The sequence below is a fragment of the Ursus americanus genome, chromosome 22 (genome assembly GCF_024610735.1).
Source record: "Ursus americanus isolate L20-20 chromosome 22, mUrsAme1.1.p, whole genome shotgun sequence".
NCBI lineage: Eukaryota > Metazoa > Chordata > Mammalia > Carnivora > Ursidae > Ursus > Ursus americanus.
The window spans coordinates 40,764,933-40,788,864 of NC_142148.1; the positions used below are offsets into that span (position 1 = coordinate 40,764,933).

The window sequence follows — 23,932 nt, forward strand, 5'->3', positions numbered from 1 at the left end:
CAAAGCCAATTATTCTTCATGGGATTCTCACTCAGTATCACTCACCACTCAATAAACTAGACAAACATGAGTAGGTAATTTACCATTGTCTAGCATCCTAGCCTGTCTGAAATGAATTTAGGCCAGTGTAGTCAACCATATGTGAACGATTGACTTCATGTTCTACCAAAATCTTTTCTTCGGTTCATTCAATGGTCTGGCTTTTTAAAGTCCCCTTGATTAAGGTTGAACATAACCCTTAAAATCTGAAAGCAGCCACAGTGCTATGGTTTTTGACAAATCACCTCAGCTAAAAGACGCAAGCTCATGCTCCTTATTTATTCATCTGTTCTTGCCAAGGGAACTTGCCAGCTCCTCCTGGTGCATGTCTCCTGAAAAAGATGAGAGGAGAAATAATAAGGGCACCTTGAAGAAACAATGTAATTATACATAAAGTCTTGTGGGCAATGCTGAAAGTTGAGGTGATTTTGCCATCTCATGTGAAACTGAGAACAAGAGCCCTCCTTCCCCTGCCAGTGGAAGGGATATGAAGACTTACTGTAGCATCAATGTATATCTACTCAAAGATTTATTTTTGTCACCATTCGAATCCTGGCATTTACATACAGCTACATGGTAAAGTGAGTAACTGACTTCCCTTCATGAGGACGGAACCCATGATTTGACACCCCCTATGCTCTAACCAGTTGAGTCAACTCATTGTTGACAAGTCACCAGGCATGAGCTTGTGACATGTCTGTAACATTGGCTAAGAGCTATCATTGTCTGCTGGGCCCATGCAAATAGAATGGTCCTTCTTAACATCCACAAATAAAGAGCCAATGCATCAAATATTACTCTCTCTTCCCAGCATTTAGGGGATGTGTTATAGCACCAGACCATTCACATCTTAGCTTTATTTAAGTTAATACCTTTCGATATAGTACTGCTTCATAGACTGACTCTCACCCTGATGCATTGTTCATCTTTGCTGAACAGGAATTACGATAGACACATGCTATTTTATCTAATGTCCTTGCCACTTTGTTTGGGGAAAAACCCCCTTGTTTTCCTTTGTCTAATACAAACTTTTTTATTATCAGTCCGTGCAGTTCAGGTCACATTTCAGAAGACACAGCACGTAGGCCTGGTCAGTGGCTGATTCTAATCATCTGAACCCCACGGTCAAGGAAGAATTGGTCACATGCCACAAGCTAAGTTAATGAACTAGTTTTCTGAGATTTTATAAAAATTACTGGGGAGGGCACCTGGGTGGCTCAAACGGTTGAGTGTCTGCCTTCGGCTCAGGTCATGATCCCAGAGTCCTGGGATCAAGTCCCACATAGGGCTCCTTGCTCAACAAGGAGTCTGCTTCTCCCTCTCCCTCTGCCTGCTGCTCCCTCTGCTTGTGTTCTCACTCTTTTTCTCCCTCTTGCAAAAATAAATAAATAAAATCTTTAAAAAATAGTACTGGAGAAAAAAATCTCTCCTTCCTCTGAGGTTAAACCACCAACAAGGGTAACACACCCTAAAAATGAAGATGGAGAAAGCTCTGAATCCAGCCTTATGTGAATCTCTACCTATCTGTGGACTCTTCGAGGGTGTAAAACAAGAAATTTCCTTCATTGTTTAAGCCAGCTAGAGTTGTAGTTCTAACGCTTATAGAGAAAAGAAGAAAGAAGAAAGAAGGAGGAGGAGGAGGAGAAGGAGAAGAGGAAGAAGGGGAAGGGAGAGGAGGAGGAGAATTAATACAAGTGGGGAACTACAATCTGGAACGTGTCCAAAAGTCTAAGGTCATATAACTAGAGTCCATTACCTTTTCTCAACTCTGGGTTTCATGTATTTATTATTATGGCCTTACTTCCATCATCCTCAAACTGAACATTGCCATTCAAGTCAAATTCAGACCTCAGCAATGCTTACTTGGCTATTCTGAAGAAAATGTCCAAAAGGACACCCACTCTAATTTCTCAAGTCCTCCAAGAGGAGGGTGATTCATTCTTCCACACAGAAAGGAAATTGTTGAAATGTTCTTTCTTATAGTTTGGAACATACCCCACATTCATTATAGATATTAATTTAGAAATTAACCCTTGAAAATGGTTCTTGAGCCAATTGTTTAAATTGATTTGTAAAAATATGCTTTTTAATGAAAATGTTTATAGATGCTGGACTTAGCTTGATGTTATAGTTTGGATTACTGTTCAACAGATATTCTCTCTTCTTACTTTTCCACTATGGACAGAGTTGCGGTTGGCCATGTGACTTGCTTTGGCCAATAGAATTCTAGTGGACGTGATGCAAGAGGCCTTAAGTGTTGTTCTGTGGCTTGGCTTGTGTTTTGAGCTGCAGTGATAAATCATAAGAAGAGCGTGCCTCAGGTATGCTGCCTCTTCAGCTTAGCCTTCTGAAAAAAATACACGTGGAGAAGATCTAAACCAAACTCACAGGCTGGAGTCAAGCTGAGCCAACCTACAGCCTGAAGCAAAGCCATTCTGGCCAAGCCCAACCTAGATCAACCAAATCACAGGCAGCTGTAACATAAGAATAAAATACTTATTGCAAACCATTAAGTTCAGGATGACTTGTTGTACAGCATTGTACTCGCAATACTTGACTACTTCAGGCTACGCTTTGTGTATCCTTGTATCATTCATGCAACCAGTAAAACTTGAGAGAGATGAGATGCATGAGAGAGATAAGGGCTTAGTTTAGAATAGTATCCTTGAAAATTAACCGTAAACAGAATCTTAGACACAATCAGTCGAAGCAAATACTTGCTGCTCCCCATTTACATTGAGGCTCAGATGATGAAGCGACTTACCTCAGGTCATGACTTACCTTGCAGCCAGCACTGAAGGAAGGAATTTTGACTTCCAGCTTCACAATCTTCCCACAATACCACCACACCCTCTCTTCAGTATTTAGACACTAATTCATATTCTACGTCAATAGCTCACTCATCTCATATTGGTAATTCTGGTTCTGTCCTCCCCTGGCAATCTTCTAAGGACAACCTTATAGCAAAATACAGAACATGAGAAACACTGACCATATTGGACATTTGCAAAGGTTTTTACTACTAGAGGAGGGAGGAAATACAAATTTATCTATTCTGTGTTCTTAAATGTGGATAGAGTGCCTTTGGCCAAGACTGCTTCCATTTCCCTGGAAGGCTGTATTCTGGAAGACTGCGTCTAATTTGGTAGGCTTTTTTTTTTTTTTTACATCTATGCTAATAATTGTTTTGGAGAACACATTCCTATTCTCACGTTATTTGAATGTGTTCTATCCGAGCATTATAAAAATCTCTATAGCAAAATGAATTGAGACCTTATAGATTATTTACCCCAGAAGTCACAAACTCAGATGGCTTTATGGGCTAGATCAGGAATGTGAAGCACATGAATCAAGAGGCTGGGAGAGGATTCTGGCAAAGTTAGCAGTTCAGGCCCTATTACATTGTGGGGGAGGGGGTCTTGGAAAATGGTAGTTACTAATTGTGACTATGTTGCCAAATCCTTGATTACTGTAAAAGAAGGAACATTTTGGAATTTTTTAAATGGTAAATGATCCATTTTTAAAGGATGTTGACTATTTTTTTAACATATGATCCATATAAAACATACTCATGAACTGAATGCCACTTGCACAAATTAATGCATTATGGAATGTGCTATTGGAAATTAAGAATACTGTAATTAAGTCCAATATGAATTAAAATGTCCTGATTATGGAATTTTAAAAGAAAAAATAAATCTATAAAAGCCACTAGGTATTGTTTTCAGTAGCTAGTTCTAGAAATATGTCTCTAAGGTGCATTTTTTGGCTCACTCTCTCTAGTGTTATAAAGATAAAATGGATATTGTATGATGAATTTCCTAAAAATAGACTATGCCATGTTTCTAAAACCATGAAGCACAGAATATTTTCACAAGGCATAGAAAATGAGATATCCAAGAGCACAGTCATCAATTTATAGCTATTCTTCCAGCGTATTAAATAACATTATACATCAATTTCTCTACTTGGGCGAGGTCATCCAAATCAATACTAAATAGTGTATAATTACCCAGAGAAGTAGGTCTAAATAAGGACTTTCTAGAATCAGGTGTTTCATTGCAATGGCAGGGTTAGCCTTAAAAAACTAGTACATACATTTTAATGTTTGAACTTTTATTTTACTCATAAAATTTTTATCTTCTTAAATTCAGTTTGTATTTGCTAACAAGCCCTCTACTTTGTTCTCTCTACATTGCTTCTACATTATTTGAGGAGTCCAAAAAAAAAAATCTCCCTGTTAAAGATAATTTCCATAATCATTCAAAAAGTGAAGTGAGAGAGATTTACTGTATTTTTTTAGACCATGAAGAAGAAAAGAGAAATAACACGGGGTAGAGAATTCATGAATAGGTAATCACTTTCTACAGACAATAAGCAATGTTCCAATAAGCCCTGAGAAATAGCTAATTAATTTTCCAAGTGAGCAAACATTATTTTGTAGCCCTGTAGACCTAAAGAGGAATCTAGCGAATAGAAATGTGTTCTTAATTTTCAAAAGAAGATTAAAAGGGTTCTTGGTCCTCATTGTTTAGCTACTTCAATTCCTATCAAAATAATAGAACCTGAATTAACACACAAAAAATAAGTTTTTACTGTCTTGAAAAATAAGAAAGCAATGAGTAGCTTTTATTTATGAATAGTCGATTAGTCTGAACAAATTTGATGGTTTGTTGATGAAATTATAAAATGAAGACACCCCCAAACACTCTAAATTCAATGTCTTGATGATAATAAAACACTGGATAAAGCCCCATGAGTCCTCCCCACTATATTAATTTAAGACAGCTTACGTAACTAAAGTCAGCTGAGACTTCGCGCTGAAGGAAAAACAGAGATAAGTCATTTAAGGAAAAGGTATAACATGATAAAAGCTATAGAAATTGGAGGACAGACCAAGTAAATCCCGAAGATTTAGAAGGAGTGGTATACACTAGAGAATGAGTTAAATTTTTCCAAATACCTGAATCCTAAGTTACAGCAAATATGGAGGGTAGATAAGTATCACAGGGAAATGAGGTGAGAGCTTAGAAAAAAAAACTATCTGGAGAAAATGTTGAATTTGAAATTTGGCAGAAACCTGTACAGTGGTAACAATACTTCAGGAAGCCTGAGTAAGGAATAGGAAGGACAGGATCATTAGGTGGAATCAGCTTGAAAGGGCTGGTAATGCAGGATGATAGCAAAGAACTGTGGCACCCAGTGAAATTATTTTTACTACACTTAAAACGCTCAGAATTAATGCGACAGTAATGACAAAATTCAACCTGATTTTTAAGAAGGCTGTAATCTAAATTGCCCCTTTTGTTGTACATATCTGTTCCCCTTCAGGTTACACCCCACCCAACTGAAATAAATAGAAACATAAGGTCTTTTCCCTAATGGACCAAAGAACATTCAAAGAACCAGCAGCCTCTCCTGGGGCTGTTTCTAATTTTCTCTCTCCTTCCCAATGATGGGTTTTCCTTGACCTGAAGCTTCCTGTGCCCAAACTTGTCCCTGGAAGTATATCTGAATGGCAGTCCTGATCATAGCTCGGGTGGTTTGGGTTCTTTTAATCACACATAGGTCTGATGATTTATAGTTATGAATCCGTATCATGGGAATGTTTTGATATTTGTAGGACAATATCTTCAGAGAGACTCTAGGGGTTATGTAGCACAATTGAACTGGAACCAAACTTATGTGGGGTTTTTTTGTTTGTTTTGTTTTTGTTTTTTGTGGGTTTTTTTTTTTTTTTTTGTATAGATACAACAGTATCTTAAATAGGAAGAATCTCAACATACTGATGATTTTCATGTATGGTACTGAGTGTCAGCCAGTTTGTGTTAGCTATTCTTTCCTCAAATCCACAAAATTAGAAAATAAGAAACTGTTGGTGTGTGTATGGGGGGGTGTATAAAAATGGATAAGCCTGTTGGCCACCATAATGTAATTTAAAAGTATGACTGTCCTTAACATCTCTCAAGCTATTGATGATTCTTTCTACATCATAGTCTACTTTGGCAACTCTTTGAAATTACAATTTGGCTCTTGGACCTGGAAGGTATAACCCAACAGTATCCTCTTACAGATAAGGAGATAGAGGCTTTGAGGGATACAATGATTTAGTCCAAGTGGCATAGCCAGTGACAGCAGAGCCTGCAATAGAGTTCCTGTCAACTGGATTCCATTCTAGTCCTTGAAACATTCTGCTACCGTTTTCTCTCCTGTTCACGTTCTTGCTCCAAAGTTACTATTAGTATTAAAAAAGGGGGGGGGGGAGTTTAGAAATAGAAATAGTTACCTTAAAGAGGCTATGTGTGAATGCGCATGGATGTGTCTTTGTATTTGAAGTAACAATTCATGTTTTTAATTCAATGTATCAATATACTTCCTCCACTTGCATACATTGTTATGCATCTAAAATTGAGAATTTGCATCACAAAAAATTCCATTTCCTTTGCTATGCTGTTCTGACAATATTATGATCAACTGTATTCTATGTAAACCACTAAAAAGGTCTTATTTTAATCCAGGCTTTATTTAGCTTGTACTCAATTTTACATAGTTTTAATTACTGAAAATTCAAATACATAAGATTCAACATTTACTAGCATTTCATCTTTGGAATTTATTTAGAAAATAAAGTATTGCTTTGTGGTTTTAGAAAAAAATTAATAAATATCTCTGAATAGATGGTAATTTCATGTTCATTTTCAGAGAGATTCAGCTACATTAGCAGTGCTATTTCCCAACACCCATAATCTTCTAAATTGACTTATTTGATGCTCTTCAGATCTATTTTTCTTAAGACTTAGATTTTTATCTCTGTTGCTGCTTTTGAAATGCTTTCCATGATTGTGAATCCATCTAATGTAATTTTCACATTTGGTGCCATTTTTCTCAAATGACAATACAGGGCAGGAAGAATCATTGGCATTTCTTCATACCAGCCTAGTACTTTAATTCAAAATATGGGTGCAATATAAGGAAAAGAGAGAAAGGAAGAGATGAAGGTCCCTGAGTAAGAAAACTTCGTGTTAAAATCAAACAGAAGGACTATGAGAGGTAAGCTGTGGAGTAGGATAGGGTGATAAAAAAAAAAATCTCAGCAGAAATGAGCCTCTGAGCAGTAAAGAACTGAGGAACACAGAGCAGCTCTGTTCCCTTTTATTAATACTTTCTTAGAAACCTTGTCTCCCCTTTGGTCCCTTTCATCTTTAGTCTATGTGCTAACACCTTCTCAGCACCTCATTTAGCTTTTCTTAAAGGAGTTCAAGTACTAACACCACTACTACTAACAATAATTGCATACAGATTTCTTATGCTTTAATCAAAATTTTCAATAATGTCTGCATTTTTATTTGGCAGTGTTTGAAAGGGCTCTGGTGGAGCCAACTATGCCAACAAGAGGATCTGCTCTGAAGACAATGTGTCCCATGGCATTGTGTGTATTCACTTCTACCAATATTGCTTTTCTTGTGTAGATTCTGACTTCATGCTAAAATGAAAAGGGGGAAGTCTTTTGAAAATAAAACATGTGTGTGTGTGTGTGTGTGTGTTGTAAAATGTGTCAACATTATTCTCTCTCTTCCTTTCTCCTTGTCTACCTCTTTCTCTGTCTCTGTCTCTCTCTCTGGCTGTACTGCATACACTTAAGCCTCTAAGAAAAAGGTCTCTCACTTCTTATCCAAGTAAAGCAGGATTTTGAACTTTGGAGCTAAATGATAATGGGAATAAGTGTGCATACCCTGTAACTCAACAATATTTGAGTTGCTTTGAAACAATGGACCAGATTTCTTGGCAGACACCTCGCCCCTGCTTCCTCTCACTGGGGCAAGAAGAAGTCGGTGTAAGCCGTTAGTAGACTGGGAGCGCACGTTTCTTAACTGGATAATTTAGTTGACCCGCTGCCACTTGGCCTGAATTCGCCCCAGTTGAGAATGCCCAACTGGAGTCTTGGCCCAGCTCCTAGGATTGGTGGCTACACCTTCCCAAAGGCACACCCTTGCTGTCCTTGTGCAAGCGAACGTCCCCAAGTCTGAGAATGTACCTCCAGGCATGTCAATCCTGGCCGCGCCTCTCTTGAAGGCGGTCTTTGCGGAGCAGCCCAGACTCCGGGAGGAGTCTCATCTAATCACAGTTGCTGGTGGGAGTGAGTCTGATCTCCTGCTAGGCTTCCCAGATGCTTAGTTCCAGACAAGCCCGGAGCCTACAAAAATATAAATAAATAAATAAATACTAGCTCCCATGAGTCACCCAAAGAAGGCTGCTTTCCCCAACCTTCCCCATGCCTGGAAGGGGAGTAACCCTCCCCCGGGATTTGCCCAAAGTGGCGACAGGAGGGTTAATATTTGCTTTGTTATTGTGAGGAAGAGAGGCAAGTATGCCTTGAGAGAGAGAGGGAGAGAAAGAGTTGTTTTGCAGCGGAAAATAAGCAGGGAAGAGGAATAGGGAGAGGCCGGTGCCCCAGCTCCCCTCGGGGCCTCAGAGAGCGGCACACGCCGTAATTCCCTTTCCAGTGCCTTACAGATTTCCACAAACAATGACATCACTCAGGCGCCGCCGACCAGATTACAGCTGGGGGGATTTTCCTGGGAGCAAGGCGGGCCCGGGTGGAGAGATGGAGGAGCTCTCCAGGGTTCTGAAAGGGGCGGGGGCGCGGGCTCGCCGCGCGGCGCCCCCCGTCGGCGGAGGCGGACCTGCCGGGCCGGGGGCGGGCAGAGGCGGGCCCGGGGCGGTCCAGGGCGGGGCCCGCCGCTTCCCGGGCCCTCATTGGCTGCTGGCGGGTGCACGTCACCCAGGCTGGTGCTCTCCTCCGGCCCCAGTGGAATTGGAGCCGAGGAGGAGCTGAAAATGCAGATTTAGCCTCAAGCACAGACATACACTCGCTCTTTCTCTCAGATACACACAGCTCCCCACATTCGCACCTCTGCCAGCGAGCCTGACTACACGGCTTCCCCGCCAGGCAGATGCCAGAGGAGAACAAACATTGATTTGCTGCTTTCCAAGCCCCTAATTAGTCTTTTTCCCAACACAAAGATTTTTTTAAACAAACAAAAAACTATATATATTTTTTTATTTGCACCGTTCCTCCGAGTCCCCCGCTCCACCAGCCTGCGCGCCTCCTAGCACCACTTTTCACTCCCAGAGAAAGATGAAAGGTGGCTGTATCTCCCAGTGGAAGGCGGCCGCCGGGCTCCTCTTCTGTGTCATGGTTTTTGCATCTGCCGAGAGACCGGTCTTCACGAATCATTTTCTTGTGGAGTTGCAAAAAGGAGGAGAGGAAGAAGCTCGCCAAGTTGCAGCAGAACACGGCTTTGGAGTCCGAAAGGTAAGATCTCCCTTGCATTTCGCATGTTGTTTCAAAACGGGGGCAGCCCTGCGCAATCTCATTGCAGATTTGCAAGTTTTCTTTCTCATGCGATGCAGATATTCTGCCATGGGCTCTTTAACACGACATTGCCTCCGGTGATCTTTCACGGGTTATGTAATTAAAATGTCCTTCAAATTGTACTAGTAAGGTCATAAAAATAATTTATTGCTCTTTGACTTGGTGGCGAAAACAAGATAACACCTTTCTAACAATGCCTTGCGCCCGGGCTGCTGTCCGAGGTACCAAGTTCTCAAGGCTGCGTGGGGATGGAGGAATGAGTGCTGAACATCTGGGCTTGACGTTGGCAGTCTTTGCCAGGGATGTATCCCCCACCCCCATCTCCTGGAGAAAGAGTAGTTTCCGACGGACAAGGCTAAAAGCTCGGACATTGCAATCTACCTCCGTGCTTTTCGGATCCCGCGCTAGGACTTCCCTCCCGGTGACTTCAGCCCCTGCTCTTTTCCAGGAACAACAGCTCCCTGGCTGCAGGAGACTTGGAAACATGAACTGGGTCTTCTTTCCAAATTGGGGTGGAACTTCTCGCCCTCGCCCCTGCCCACGAGCGCCCGCCCCCGAAGCGTACTCCTAGTTAGCTCTCTGATTCTCAACTCACAGCTGTAGAAGCTGGCAAGGTAGATTTTGAGAGGAGTTCCCTATGGAGAAATCGGGGTGACTCTCCTGGTGTGTGGGCGGCCAGCTTGGCTTTCCCACAAGGGCGCGGGGATCCCCATTCCGAGAAGTTGTCAGAGTTCAACTGTTTGGGCAGCTAGATAAGGCTCCCAATCTAGGACGCCTTGGGACTCCTTTGGCGACTCCAGGGTATCCGTTCTAGGAGAGCAGCGGAGAGGAGAGTGCTGGGTGGGGGCCGTGGCTTATTTACTTGTCCTTGCAAAATATCTCGTCAGAAATCGCAAGTGTCCTTAGGGGACCTGGAGAGGTGTGGGGTGGAGTGAGAGTGCAAGGAGAAACCGGGCGAGGGGAGCCTAGAGGACATAGGGATGCTATTTGGCAACCAGAGGGCTGGGTGGAGGTCTGTGGGGTTCGGGGCTCTCCTCCCTCCTGATCCCAGGAGAGAAGCTGGAGATGAGCGGCGGGTGCTTTGCTCTGTTGCTTTTGCCTCTCAAGGACAGCACGAACTAGGTCTCCTATCAGTCCTCTGTCCCGACTTCCCACGCCTCCCGCCTCCCTCCCAGGCGCCGGGAGGGCTCCCTCACGTGCGGCCGGCTCTCCCTCCTCGGTAGGGCGTTGGCAGCCGCGATTTCGATCCCAGGTGGGTTTCAGAGCAAGTAAGTCAGAGGTCTGGGAGGAGGCGCCCGCCGGGTCTACCAGTGGCGCGCGGGCGGGTCTTGCAGTAGGGAACTTGTTGCTCCCGGGAAGCGTGGGTGGAGCAGGGGAGAGAAGATGCCAGCTGAGGGAGCAGCCCGCTGTCGTTCTTCCCCAGAGTCTGGGGCTGTTTCAAGAGTGCCACCAACACAGTAAACAAGCAGACCCTCCTTCCTTCCCATCCCGCCCCCCTAACTTGGCAAGACTCAGTACCCAGGAGCCATAAATATAACAGTGATTGTAATAGTGATTATTATTACCTGACAACAATAGGGCACCCTTGTGTTCTGGAGTCCTTATATACATTCTTATTTAATATTCTCAACAACGCTGAGGAAGCTAGTATTATTAAGCGCACAGCACTGATAAGGTTCAGATCAGGGCCCAAGGTAAAAAAAAATTTTAAAAATAAAATAAAAAAACATATCTGGATTTAAACCCAGATCTTTCAGAGCTAAACTCATGCTATTTACCTCCTGGAACATACCAAACAGGCTAAGTGCTCTGCAGGATGTGTTGGGCTTCGAGGTATGCTGAGAAGGGATGTGGCATCAGGCTCTTTAGTTTTTGAGTGTAAAGGCGCTGCCGTTGATGCAGAAATCTTCTTCCTCTCTCCCCATACCATGCATCTTTTCATAGCAGAGGCAGACATTGCCATCTCTTTACTTACCCTTTGGAAAATATGTCCTTTAGGATCTTAGCAACTTAAGCAAATGCAGGTGTAGGTAAGACAGATAATGGCTTAACTTATTAATTCTCCAAGAGGGTCACTCTTTATATAGAGGTAAACGGCTTAATGGGAGATTTATAGTTCTGATGGTGAAGTTTGAGAAAGGAGGTGTAGGGACAATCTCATCATAAATGAATCTGGATAATTTTTATATACTTACATAAAATCTGAGGGAACTCATACTTCAGGGTAAAATCAGACACCTAAGCCTCTTTCACCCCCACTCTTTTTTCAAGAGGAACCCTCTGATTTTGAATCAGCCTCAGACAGGCAATTTCTATCTAGGAAAAATGAGCCTTTGCCTTGCTACCTCTCCTCACCTCTCTATAACCTATCAAAAGTAGCATCTCTTATCCAAATGATTTTTGTTCCGATACATATTTAAGTAAAAAATCAGTCTATGGTAGAATACTTCTGTCTGATGAATCTTTGCATGATACCACACCTGTGTAGAATAAACCCTCTTTTCCTTCCTATCCATCCTTCAAGTCTGAGCTTGAACCTTCCCTGATGCTATGGACCACATTGTGCTTTCCCTTCTCCAAATTCCTATGGGACAAAAAAGCAAAGCGTACGCAACATAAGCTGGTACATTCCATCCTTTGTCCTCTAGTCATTTCATACATGTAAGTAAATATGGGTGTAAGTATCGTCTGTCCATTTGAAAGGTATTACATATTCAAGGATGATATCTTCTATATTTCTGGTTTCCTCACCAAAGCCAACCTGTTACTGGGTTTGCTAGCCTGTAAAGAAATGTCCTTCATTTTATCTCTTCCTCTAGGTTTCCCAAACACTGTCCTGTCTTGTTTTCATCAGTACTATACTTTTGTTACTCTTTTTTTTTTTTCATTTTAAACCCATAATACCTCCTTCTTTTTCCTTTCTTTAACACTTACTGTGTCGTCCAATTCCCTACTGCTCCATCCTCTCCAGTGCTCTCCAGTGCTCTGTGTTAGATACCAAAGATCCTCGGTGGTTATTTATTCATCCAAAAGAAGGGTCAGCTATGCAGACTAGGGGGACCTGCTATTTTACCGAATTATCTCATCTAACCTCAGAAACCTGTGAGGTCGAAATTGTTGCCATCAGCCCTCATTCTCAGATGAAAAACTTAAAGCTCCAAGTGGTTAAGCATATATTTGGAAAGGGGAAAAAATCAAATTTAAAACCAAATTTGCTTTGTGGAAAATAATTTTGTTATTTTACCAAGCTGCCTCGGGGAAGCCTTCTCTGACAACCAAGAACTCCACTCTTGGGCACCATTTTAGACTTCTGATGTTTCTTCCTTTCCTTTCTTTCTTTTTCTTTTCTTCTGTAGCCAACACCTACGTCTGCCAAGGTCATTAACTAATGTGTATGAGCATGTACTTCTTCAAGTAGATCATAGATCTTCCAAGAGAAGAAGCAAGATACCATGCCTTCCTATAGCCCCATATTTAGCACGGTGGTCTGTATATGAGGTATTAAATGAATATTTGTTGACTATTTTGCCAAACTCTTGCAAGGCCATGACCAACCAATTGTATTTCCTCCCTGAAATGGAGTAAAACTACCTATAACTTTACTGTTAGAAAGGTGAGGTTGAGACTAAAATTTTCTGTTTTATCATGACTGGCCCAAAGACATATGTTCATCAAAAAAGATGTATATGTCTAGGAGAGTGAGTGAGTTTACAGGAACATCAGAGGTGTTATTCCAGAGTGCCTTAAATCCCTTGTGGAAAAAAAATTACTTATTAAAATGATGTGTTGAAGGTTGGCCAAAAATCAAGTAAGAATTTAGGTAAAAATCCAAACAATAGACAATTAAGTGTTTTTGTTTTATTACAATAGATTTTGTTTTTTATCCATATAGGACTAAGGCTAGGAAAATCATGTGGCTACTTTTATATATGTGATCATTAATTTTTTAAAATCTAGTAGTAATTGTGCTGTTATATAATGGAAGAGTAAATTTCTTTTAATTTTAATTGAATGTCTAATTTTAATTTTAACTGAATTTAATTTTAAAATTAAATTTCTTTTCATTTTATTGAAGTATACTTTAGGAAAGAACACAGCTTAATAAACTTTCACAACATGGGCACACATGTATAACTAGAATCCAAATCAAGGAATAAGGCATTATTCATATCTCATAAGTTCCCCCTCTTGCTCATTTGGGTAGTTTTTGGTTTTAGGCTATTATGAATATTTCTTCTGTGGATACCGTAGTGTATGTATGTTGGTGAACACATGTATGCCTCTCTGTTGGGAGTATCCCTAGGAGTAGAATCGTAGAGTCAAGGGGCATACACACATTCAACTTTAGTAGACTGTATCCGTTTTCTATTGCTGTGTAAAAAATTACTACAGACTTTGTGGCCTAAAACCACACAAATTCATTATTTTATAGTTTTCATGGATAAGGAGTCTTGCACATTATAGTTGAAACTGCTGCTCAAGGGCTCACAGGTTGAAATCAAGATATTGGCCAGCTATGTCCCCATCTAGAGGAACAACCAAGGGGAAATCTACTTCCAAGCATATTCAAGGTTTAGAAGAATTCAGCTCCTTGTAGTTGTAGACCTGGACTCTTCATTTTTTGCTGGCTCTACTCTCAGCTCCTGAAAGCTACCCTCATGACCTAGTGCATGACCCCTTCCATGAACCTCACACTTTCACCCTTCTTTCAGGAAGGGCTCAGTCCCTGCTTAGGTTAGCCTGATTAAGTCAGGCCCACCCAGGATAATTCTTTTCATTAATTCAGGTAAGCTGATTTGGGACCTTAACTACATTCATAAATCTCTTCACCTCTGCCATATAATGTAATCTAATCACAGGAATGAAATGCATCATCTTCATAATACTGCCTCCAAACTCAAGGGGAGGGGATTATACAGGGCATGTACACAAGGGAGCAGATATCTTGGGGTCCACCTCAGAATTCTGCCTGCCATTGACAACCCAGTAGCATGTGAGGATTCTGATTGTTCCACATTCTCACCAACATTTGATCTTTCTTTCTTTCTTTTTTTCCCCAAGTAGAATTTGTTTTAATTCACTTTAGTATAATAATGAAACATAACATATAGGGATTTTATTTTATTTTTATTTTTATTTTTTTGGTCTCAGGATTCCTTTTTTTTTTAATACTCATTTTTTATTATGTTATGTTAGTCACCATACAGTACATCCCTAGTTGTTGATGTAAAGTTCCGTGATTCATTACTTGTGTATAGCACCAACATTTGGTCTTTCCTATCTTTTTCCTCACTTTGGTGGCTATGTAATGGCGATGGTATCTCATTGTGATTTTAATTTACATTTCCCTGTTGATCAATTGAAGCTGAATACCTCTTCATTTGCTTGTTGGTGATTCGGAAGTCCTTTTTTATTCATTATTTGTTCAGGTCTTTTGCCCTGAAAACAGTTTTTGTTTTTGGATTGTCTGTCTTAATTTTTGGTTTGTAGGAGTTCTTTGGTTATTATGGATAGGAATCTTTTGTCAGATATATTTATTTTGAATATTTATTTTCACCTTTTTAGTGGTGTCTTAATGTCCCAACAATATTGAATCCAGATTCTATAATTTCACTCTCATTTCATCATGCATCAGTTATCAGTCCAAAGAAGTAATCTCCTACCTTTTGCCCCATATTTCTCTAGATCAAGATTAACGTGGTTTAGAGGGGGAAACAAAACAGAATATAGATTTGACCCTAAGTATTTCCAAAAGGATTTCTAAGAAGCCCTTAAGGAACAGTTTTTCTGAAACTACAAGGCCTACTACCATGGTAGGCAAAGGGAAATAGCTCAGAACCCTACTACCCCAACATGAAAGCTATGAATTCCTTTTGGACCCCAATTTAACGCAGTATGCCTTAGGTCAAGTCCAAACTCTTCTCTCAAGTCTTCTCTGACTGACCTAGACCATAACATCTTCTATCTTTTTGGGACTTCCATCTATCTTTTTGGGACTTGAATCTATTCCTTTTTCTTGGCACCAGTCATATTTGTCACAACACTCACTATATCCAGTGCCTTTCTTGTGACTGAAGAGAGCTAGGAACAGCCACGTTCAAAGGTAAAAATGATGGGATTTAGAATTAGTACTGGAAACTTGTCTAGTTTACAAAACCTCTCAGAGGCTTATGTTTAAAATATAGTGGTTAGCAAAAATAAATAATATAGTACATGTAAGGTTCTGGACACAGTGGCAAGTGCATAGAATAAAAAACCTATTATTGGTAGTAGTAATAATAATAATAAGGAAATGGCCTTGCTATATATATATCTTTTTTACTCAAGAAGGCAGTTTTAAGTTGTACTGTCTCAGGAGTAACAACTGATTGAATGAGGAATAAACACTCTGCCCAATGGAAACCTACCCGTGAGTTGGCCATGGTCCATGAGAGGGCCTAGCTCAAATAATTCAGTGAATTTAATTCATTATAGACCATGGTGATTATCTCAACCAATAATACTGGCTTCCTTAGGAAATTTGATTCACTAGTTGCTATAGAGAGGAGAATGGGATCTAGTTGCCATGAAAGAGCCCATCCAGACCATAGGAGATGCAGACATTTTATATGAGTTCCTAATAACTTTCCAGTTCCATTTCCCAGCAAATCTCCCAGCCTGTCTTGCAGATAAGTATGACCATATGGTGATTCTAGCCAATGTAATGTAAGCAGAAGTGAAGTGCACTTCTTCCTTGCTTGATACTTGAAACTCCCATAGGTTGATTCTCCACCCTCTTTTCTCTTTTGAGGCTTGATGTGATTGAGAACAGTGACTTTGGAAGCCAAATGCTAAAGATGGCAGTCGCAAGATGGAAGGACCCCAGGTCCCTGATTCTTGACTAGAACTTTATGAGTGATAAATTAAACTATTACATTATGACACCGAGATTTGAGACTTTATCTTTAGAACAACCAGCATTACCCAAACCAATATACTGTCAATAAATATCCCTTTTCTTAGTTGCTGGAGTGACTCTCTACACCTTACAACCAAACCAAATCAGATCACAAGAACAATAATTTTTAAAAGACTTATGAAGTCTCCTGTATTTTCACCTCATAGTGTAAGCCAACTTTTCAGGTCTTTGTGATTTTTCTTCTCCAGGAAGAATATAAAATCCATTAAACACTCTTGTCCCACTGGCAACCAATTTGCCCTATTCATACGAGGTACTCATTATGTGCTCCTTGGTTGATAAATAAACTTGGATCACAAGGTGACTGTTTGGCCATTAGCTCAGAGAAAAGGCACTTGAAGAACTAGTTTTCAAAAAATTACCCCTGTAGCATCCATTTATTTATAGGCTGCAATTTAGCTAGGAAGTAGAAGTAGGTAACAAGCAGCAAGTCAATGCCTGACAGACTCCTGTGTTTCCCTAAAATTCCCAACTTAGAAATAATCAGTAATAGAAGAGATTAGCTCTTTGAGCAGGAAAAAAAAAAAAAGCCTACGGTTAAAACTTGATCAAAATACAAAAGAAGGAGAAAAATTACACCTCTTTTTCTCAAATGAATGACTATCTAAAATTCAATGCCTCTTCCAAAAGATCTTATTAGCTGTGGATCATAATGTTATAGCACATCAGGGAGTAATGCTATAGTTAAGTTTGCAATAATTATATATTTGGCTGTAACCGTTCAAAGAAGTCAGGTTTTAAAAATAAAACATGAAACCTGAAGTTCACACTTTTTCCACCCACTAGAGCAGTGGCTTCATTCTACATTTGAGCTCAGATTCATCATTTCAAAAAGAAACCCTGAACTGAATTTATGCATTACTATTTGAGATTCAAATAATCACAGGACAGTTCAAAAGCAGGAGTTTTTCACCTTCTTCACATAAATTTTTATAATATTTATATTATATGCATTGTATTTATTTTTATATTTATTATATTAATTTATTATATTAATAATATATAATATATATATTAATATATGGTATCTATTATAATATATTATAGCTCAAGTCCACTAACTGACTAAATTCCGCTAATGGTTAGGGAATCAAGAAATTACGTTTGAATTAACACTTCCACCCTAAATGTAATGATTCCATATTAGTGAATGGCTTCTACATGACGTATGATATAAAAAAAGCAGTAAACTCTCTAGACAAGCTGTTTTTGTCCCTAAAACAATTTGACCATGACTTTTCGGAGAAAGTTGTGATGTGCTGGGGTCCTCTGGTAAGAATAATTGAATATAACAAACTCTTAGATTGAAAGTGCAACATGGACGCAAACTCTTCATTTTCTGACACAAATGAAATAGACTCAAGAATGTTACAGGATGTTAATAGTTTCTCCATTAGAAAGTTGATAAGAGGGGCGCCAGGGTGGCACAGCGGTTAAGCGTCTGCCTTCGGCTCAGGGTGTGATCCCGGCGTTATGGGATCGAGCCCCACATCAGGCTCCTCCGCTGGGAGCCTGCTTCTTCCTCTCCCACTCCCCCTGCTTGTGTTCCCTCTCTCGCTGGCTGTCTCTCTCTCTGTCAAATAAATAAATAAAATCTTTAAAAAAAAAAAAAAGAAAGTTGATAAGAACATGAAAACCGTAGGATACTAAAGTTGTTCTTTACTTATAACTTTAAATTTGGCACTGACTCATGAACATCTAATTCTCCCAAATTTTCCTAAGTAGATTCACTTAATGCTCACTCTGTATTGAAGTAGGAAGAGTTCAAAGAGAGATGAGAGACATATAGAACCATTTATTTGGAGACACCAAGAATAGGAAAATAACAATTTAGACTTAAAACATGTGCCAAGTGTAGTAATGGCATTAGAAAAAAAATTATTCTGACCTGGGATACTTGGCTTTCACTGTTCCATTGTTGTGGTTTTATTTTTCCCGTATTTAATTATTTATTGTGGCTTTCTGCATAATCACCAAAAGCTGGAAACAGTCCACATGCCCATGAACCAGTAAATATATAAACAAACTGTGATATAAATTCACTATATCCGTATAGTGAAATACTACTTAGCAGTAAAAAGGAACAAACTATTGATAGTTGCAACAATGAGGATGGATCTCAAATGCATTCAACCAAGTGAAAGAAGCAACACTCAAAGGCCACACACACTTAAGGTTTCTGTTTACTTATCACTGTGGAAAAGGCAAAACTGTAGGGACAGGATAATAAACCAGTGGTTGCAAGGGGGAAATGTGGAAGGAGACACACTACCCAGAAGCATGATAGAACTTCCTGGGGTGATAGACACATTCTGTTTCTTGATTGTGGTGATAATTATATAGTCTTTATACATCGATCAAAATTCATGGAACTATTCATCTAAACAGGGTAAATTTTAATGCATGTTAATTACACCCAAATAAGGATGTTCTAACAGGGGGAGAGGTATTTATTGGCTCATATAATTAAGAAGTCTGAATGTTTTCTAGTTTCAGAGGTATTTGGGGCTGACTTATGCAAGGTCCTTAGCCATCTATCTTTTGCCCTTCCTTCCTCCATGCTGACTTCCTCTTTCCAAGTGGCCCACCCGTCACTCCCCTCTTTTTTTTTTAATTTTAAATTTATTTCTTTTTTTAAAGTTCCATGATTTATTACTTACGTAAAACACCCAGTGCACCATGCAATATGTGCCCTCCTTAATACCCATCACCAGCGTATCCCATCCCCCCCCACCACAAAGCCCTCAGTTTGTTTCCCAGAGTCCATAGTCTCTCATGGTTCCTTCCCCCTTCTGTTTACCCCCTCTTCATTCTTCCCTTTCTTCTCCTACCGATCTTCCTACTTTTTATGTTCCATAAATGAGTGAAACCATATGATAATTGTCTTTCTCTGCTTGACTTATTTCACTTAGCATTATCTCCTCCAGTTCTGTCCATGTTGCAGCAAATGTTGAGCAATCGTTCTTTTTATGGCTGAGTAATATTCCATTGTATATATGAATCACATCTTCTTAATCCAGTCACCTGTTGAAGGGCATCTTGGCTCCTTCCACGATTTAGCTATTGTTCCAGTGTTTTAATAAAAGCTGAGGGTAATGACATCAACAGTCTTGCTTTCTGTGTAAACACAATGGAATAAAATGTGATAAACTAAGCCTACAGGAGTAGTTGTTGAATGAATGATCCAATTTATGTTGGTATCAGATTTCTTAGACAATTGAGCATCTTCCCTCTTGAGATTTAAACAAACAAGCAAACAAAATATGTGAATTCTTCGACTGGAGGGATGGCGAATCTCTCAGTGAAAGCCACAGTATTTTTTTTTTAAAGATTTTATTTATTTATTTATTCGACAGAGATAGAGACAGCCAGCGAGAGAGGGAACACAAGCAGGGGGAGCGGGAGAGGAAGAAGCAGGCTCATAGCAGAGGAGCCTGATGTGGGGCTCGATCCCACAATGCCGGGATCACGCCCTGAGCCGAAGGCAGACGCTTAACTGCTGTGCCACCCAGGCGCCCCTAAGCCACAGTATTCTTACACATTATAGCCCTTGTGAATGCCATGAGTGGAAATCATCAAGTTAATAAGTTGACATAAGAATCCCTAAGCATATGAAAAATATAATAACTTAATTATTTTTGTCAAAATTACACATCCTCATTATTTTTTTAATATCAAGTGGTGCAAAAAAAGCACTAGAAGAACGATTTTTTTTATTACCTCAAATCTCATTACTCAGAAATAAACATTACCAGCATTAAGTAAATTTTATTGCAAATATTTCTGTAAGAATACATAGAGAGAGAAGAAAGGTAGTTAGATAAATTGTTTTATAAAAATGGGATTATATCGTACACACTATTTTAAATTTTGAACTATTAACTTAATTATTACAGAACTTAACAGAAAGAAAGGAAACTGAAAAAAATTGATGACATTGTTAAACTTCAGACAAATTAGTCACACAGACATAGTGTTTCATAATAGGTCTCCCTAAAATTAAAAAAAAAAAAATAATGGTGATGGTATTGAGTGAGGAGTTTGTGATTATTTTACATGTAAATATGTTAGATATACATATTTAACGACATGTTTAATCATTTCATTACATATTTCAACTTTAGTGAATTTAGTGGAGTCCATGCTTAACAAAGTGGGGACATTAGCTTCCTAACACTTACTCTGGCTTCCCCTATTCCCACATTACAATGTTCATTAGGTGCATAATTATTTTTACATCAAGTTATAAGTAAATATTAACCTTCTGCATATAACCATGATTTACAGTATTGCTTATATTTATCTACATTAAAGTTGTTAGTGATTTCATCACAAGTCTTTTCACCAGAATTTCTTCAATCATAAATTCTTCATTTTCATTCATCTCTTAGTTAGCTAGGTTTTATTGAAAAGCAAAAGAATTAGCCTGAGCAGGAAAAGGGAAATGTCTTCTCTCTGAGCTAAAAGGGAGGAATGGGAGATGAAGTTCAGTGTGAAGGTCTCAGAGGAGGATATGGGGAGAATACCCACTGAGGAGTCACAAGTATTTCAAAGGTGAAGGAGGCAAGATCAATGCTTCCCATGAAGGAAAGGGGTGATGGGGTGGGTGCTTCAAGGGAGATAACATTTTGCATGCTGTTAATGGGAAGGGGATGGGAGGGGAAGATGACAAAGGACAAATGATGACTTCTGGACAGTACTGAGAGGCCAAATGGAAGAGAATGGATTTATAGTAGCACCAACTGAGTTGTTTTCTTAAACAGCACTCAAGTGGGGGTGGTAGAGGTTGGGAGAGAGAGAAATGGAGTTTTCAAAAAATGGAATATCAATAAACTAGAAGAGAAGGTAAATTGGGATTAATAGTGGGAGAACTGAAAGAGAAAGCTATGGTTAGTGACTAGGATGTTGAAGCTCAAGTCTCCAAGTCCTATGCACCTCCAGAGAATGATAACACCCATGGAAGTTAGTTACCAATGTCAAAAAGAGGAGAAGGTGGTCAAGGACCTAAAAGTCAAATGCACAAGCATCCATCCGCATACACCTCAGTCATGCCGCAGCAGCAGATAGCATTGACAAGGAAGAGTGTTGAGAGAAAAAGGAGAGAAGAGGTCATAGGACAAAATCCTAGAGAACTTTGGACATGAGGGAGAAAAAAGGAGCCAGGAGAGGAGACAGAGCCTGGACTGTTAGAGATATGGAAGGGGAATCCAGAGCTGCGAAAGGAAGGGAGATGAGGGTTAAGAAAGAATGGAGCAAGCAAGGCCACTGGATTTAGAGATGAAATCCTTGTTAAAATTGGAGAAGTCGCCTTAGCACCGTGGAAGAGGCCACATATGTCAGTTTAGGTCCCTAGGAGTAGAGTTTACATGCAAGTTGTTTATTTAAAGAATGAGTCTAGAAAATACTGGTAGGGGAGTAGAGGAATTGAAACCGGAAAGGGAATGCAGGAATGAAAGGTGCATTATAGAACAAGTTGTCACTGTGGATAATAGGGACTCAGTTCCACTGGGAATCTCTGAGAGCTGGTGTAGAACACAGGCCCCAGAGTTGTCCTGCCTGAGGTGTGAGGGAGCTAGGGAATTTATATGCCAATTGCCATCAGACACTGATGCATGATTGATTGTCCTGGATGGCATTAAGTCTCTCAACACTTTGACCTGGCACATGTTCAACATATAGAATTTGGCCAACCAGAGAAAATTCAGATGAAGAGATACAGAGGCTAAGGCCCAAAGGGCTCTGAGCAAGGAAAGCAATCCAGTCGGCTACAGGAAGGAAGCCAAATGGTGAAGGGTAGAGGTAAATACGACGTAGTGGAGGTATCAAGACAATTCCTTCCAGAGGTGTAGTGCGGAAAGGAAGGGAAAGAGGGAAAGTATTGTGGTAATTTAAATTTATGTCATTTTAATGCTGTTTGTAGATAGTAGTTTCTAAACACTAGTTGGCCCACTTGGAAATTGCCACCCCGCCAAAAAATTGTGATGTGCCAACCTCATTATTCTAAATGGTTTACCCAGAGTCATTTAAATTCTTATAAATAATATCTACAATTACCGAATTACAGGAAGAAATCTTAGACATTAGTTTAACCTTTCATTTTACACACAAGGAAAAGAATATTAAACATGGTGTTTATGTTCTTCACTCCTGGCAATGAGCTTTTGGACCTTATTGCTTATTGGCTGAGGTTCAGAGACTAGAACCATTATATCCTCCTTTCACATTGGATGAGACAGAAAACCTGACTGTGTGAGATTCCTATGAGTGATTAACCACATACACCAACACCACCTTGGTCTGACACCAGTTCATTGCAGGTCTACTTGGCCTGCTTTTCACCATTTTACCTATAAAAGTTTTATGAATTCCAGGTTTTCAAACAAAGCCTGCTCATAGATTCAGAGATTGATTCTACACCAACAACCACCTACTGAATTTACACTTGGTGAAATACAGAATAGGAATTACGTTTCTTTGACTGCCCTCTTAGTGACTAACACAGCACTGTACATTAGTAAGCACTCAATAAATATAAAAATAAATGATGAGGAAAAAAAACTAAAAGCTTCCATTATCATCAGATGTTCACTAAACAACAGGCTGATGTGTTATGTAATGCTGCAATCAGGAAGACCAAGCACTTTAGGAAAGGTTACATGAATATCCTAATTTGTGCTTGTGTTAAATGGCTTCAATTAATTAATTACCATTAGTAGACTAAAATTTTGTGACTTGATGGGAAATTAAGAAACCAGTGACAGAGAATAAGGTGATCCACAAATTTTATCCTTCGTTGTCCTTAACTTGTTCTCTACTTATGTGAGGGGGGAATAATCAATTTCATCAGGAGGCCCTCAGTTCTCTTCAAAGGTGATGGAAGTTCAAACACAAGGTTGTTGGCATCCAAGAGCCGATTCAAGTCAGTTCCTGATGACTATATTTCTAGGGGTTATCAGACCAAGAGAGACCTTGCAGAGCCTAAGATGTGGGGAGAAGGGTAGGAAACAAGTCATTGTTGATCACTTGAAATCCACATGTGGCACCATTTTGCGGGGGAGGGAGAGCAGAATCAGTGCCAAAGGGAACTTTGGAGAGTTGTGTCTTCAGTGTGGCTTGGCATAAACCTAAATTTGGGCCCATCAGCTGGAGCCAAAACCAACCATCCTGGCCATTAACTAGAAAGGAAGAAAGGACCAAGGAGAAATTATGGGAGTTTGAAATCAGTGGACAAAGAAGGTAATAGGAGCCACAGTCATACAAGGGAAATTATAGAAACAGAATAATACTCAGTTAATTGAACAAACATGTACTGAGTACATTGAATAAGCAAGTAAGATGTCAGACACTGAGACGTGGATTTGGGAACAAATAGGCAACTGGGATTCAATCCCATTGGTCTAAGAAAGGTTACAAGATATAGAGGAGAGATCAAGCCCCAGTGTGCACGTTTAAGTCTTTGTTTGTGTCACATTTAGTAAGTTTCATTGGCCAAAGCAAGTGCACATGGTCAAGCTCAGAGTCAGTGTGGGAAGGAACTGACCAAGGGAATTGATGCAAAG

General features: G+C 39.8%; 1 protein-coding gene across 1 annotated transcript in view; it reads left to right on the forward strand.

The window, feature by feature from the left end:
- The first annotated feature begins 8,926 nt into the window (after window positions 1-8,926).
- The window catches only part of PCSK2 (proprotein convertase subtilisin/kexin type 2), a 249,610-nt gene continuing 234,604 nt past the window's right edge, over window positions 8,927-23,932 (forward strand). The window contains exon 1 of the mRNA XM_087853760.1: window positions 8,927-9,355. Within this exon, the coding sequence (XP_087709886.1) occupies window positions 9,179-9,355 (177 nt within the window). The 5' untranslated portion in view covers window positions 8,927-9,178. The remainder of the gene's footprint in view (window positions 9,356-23,932) is intronic.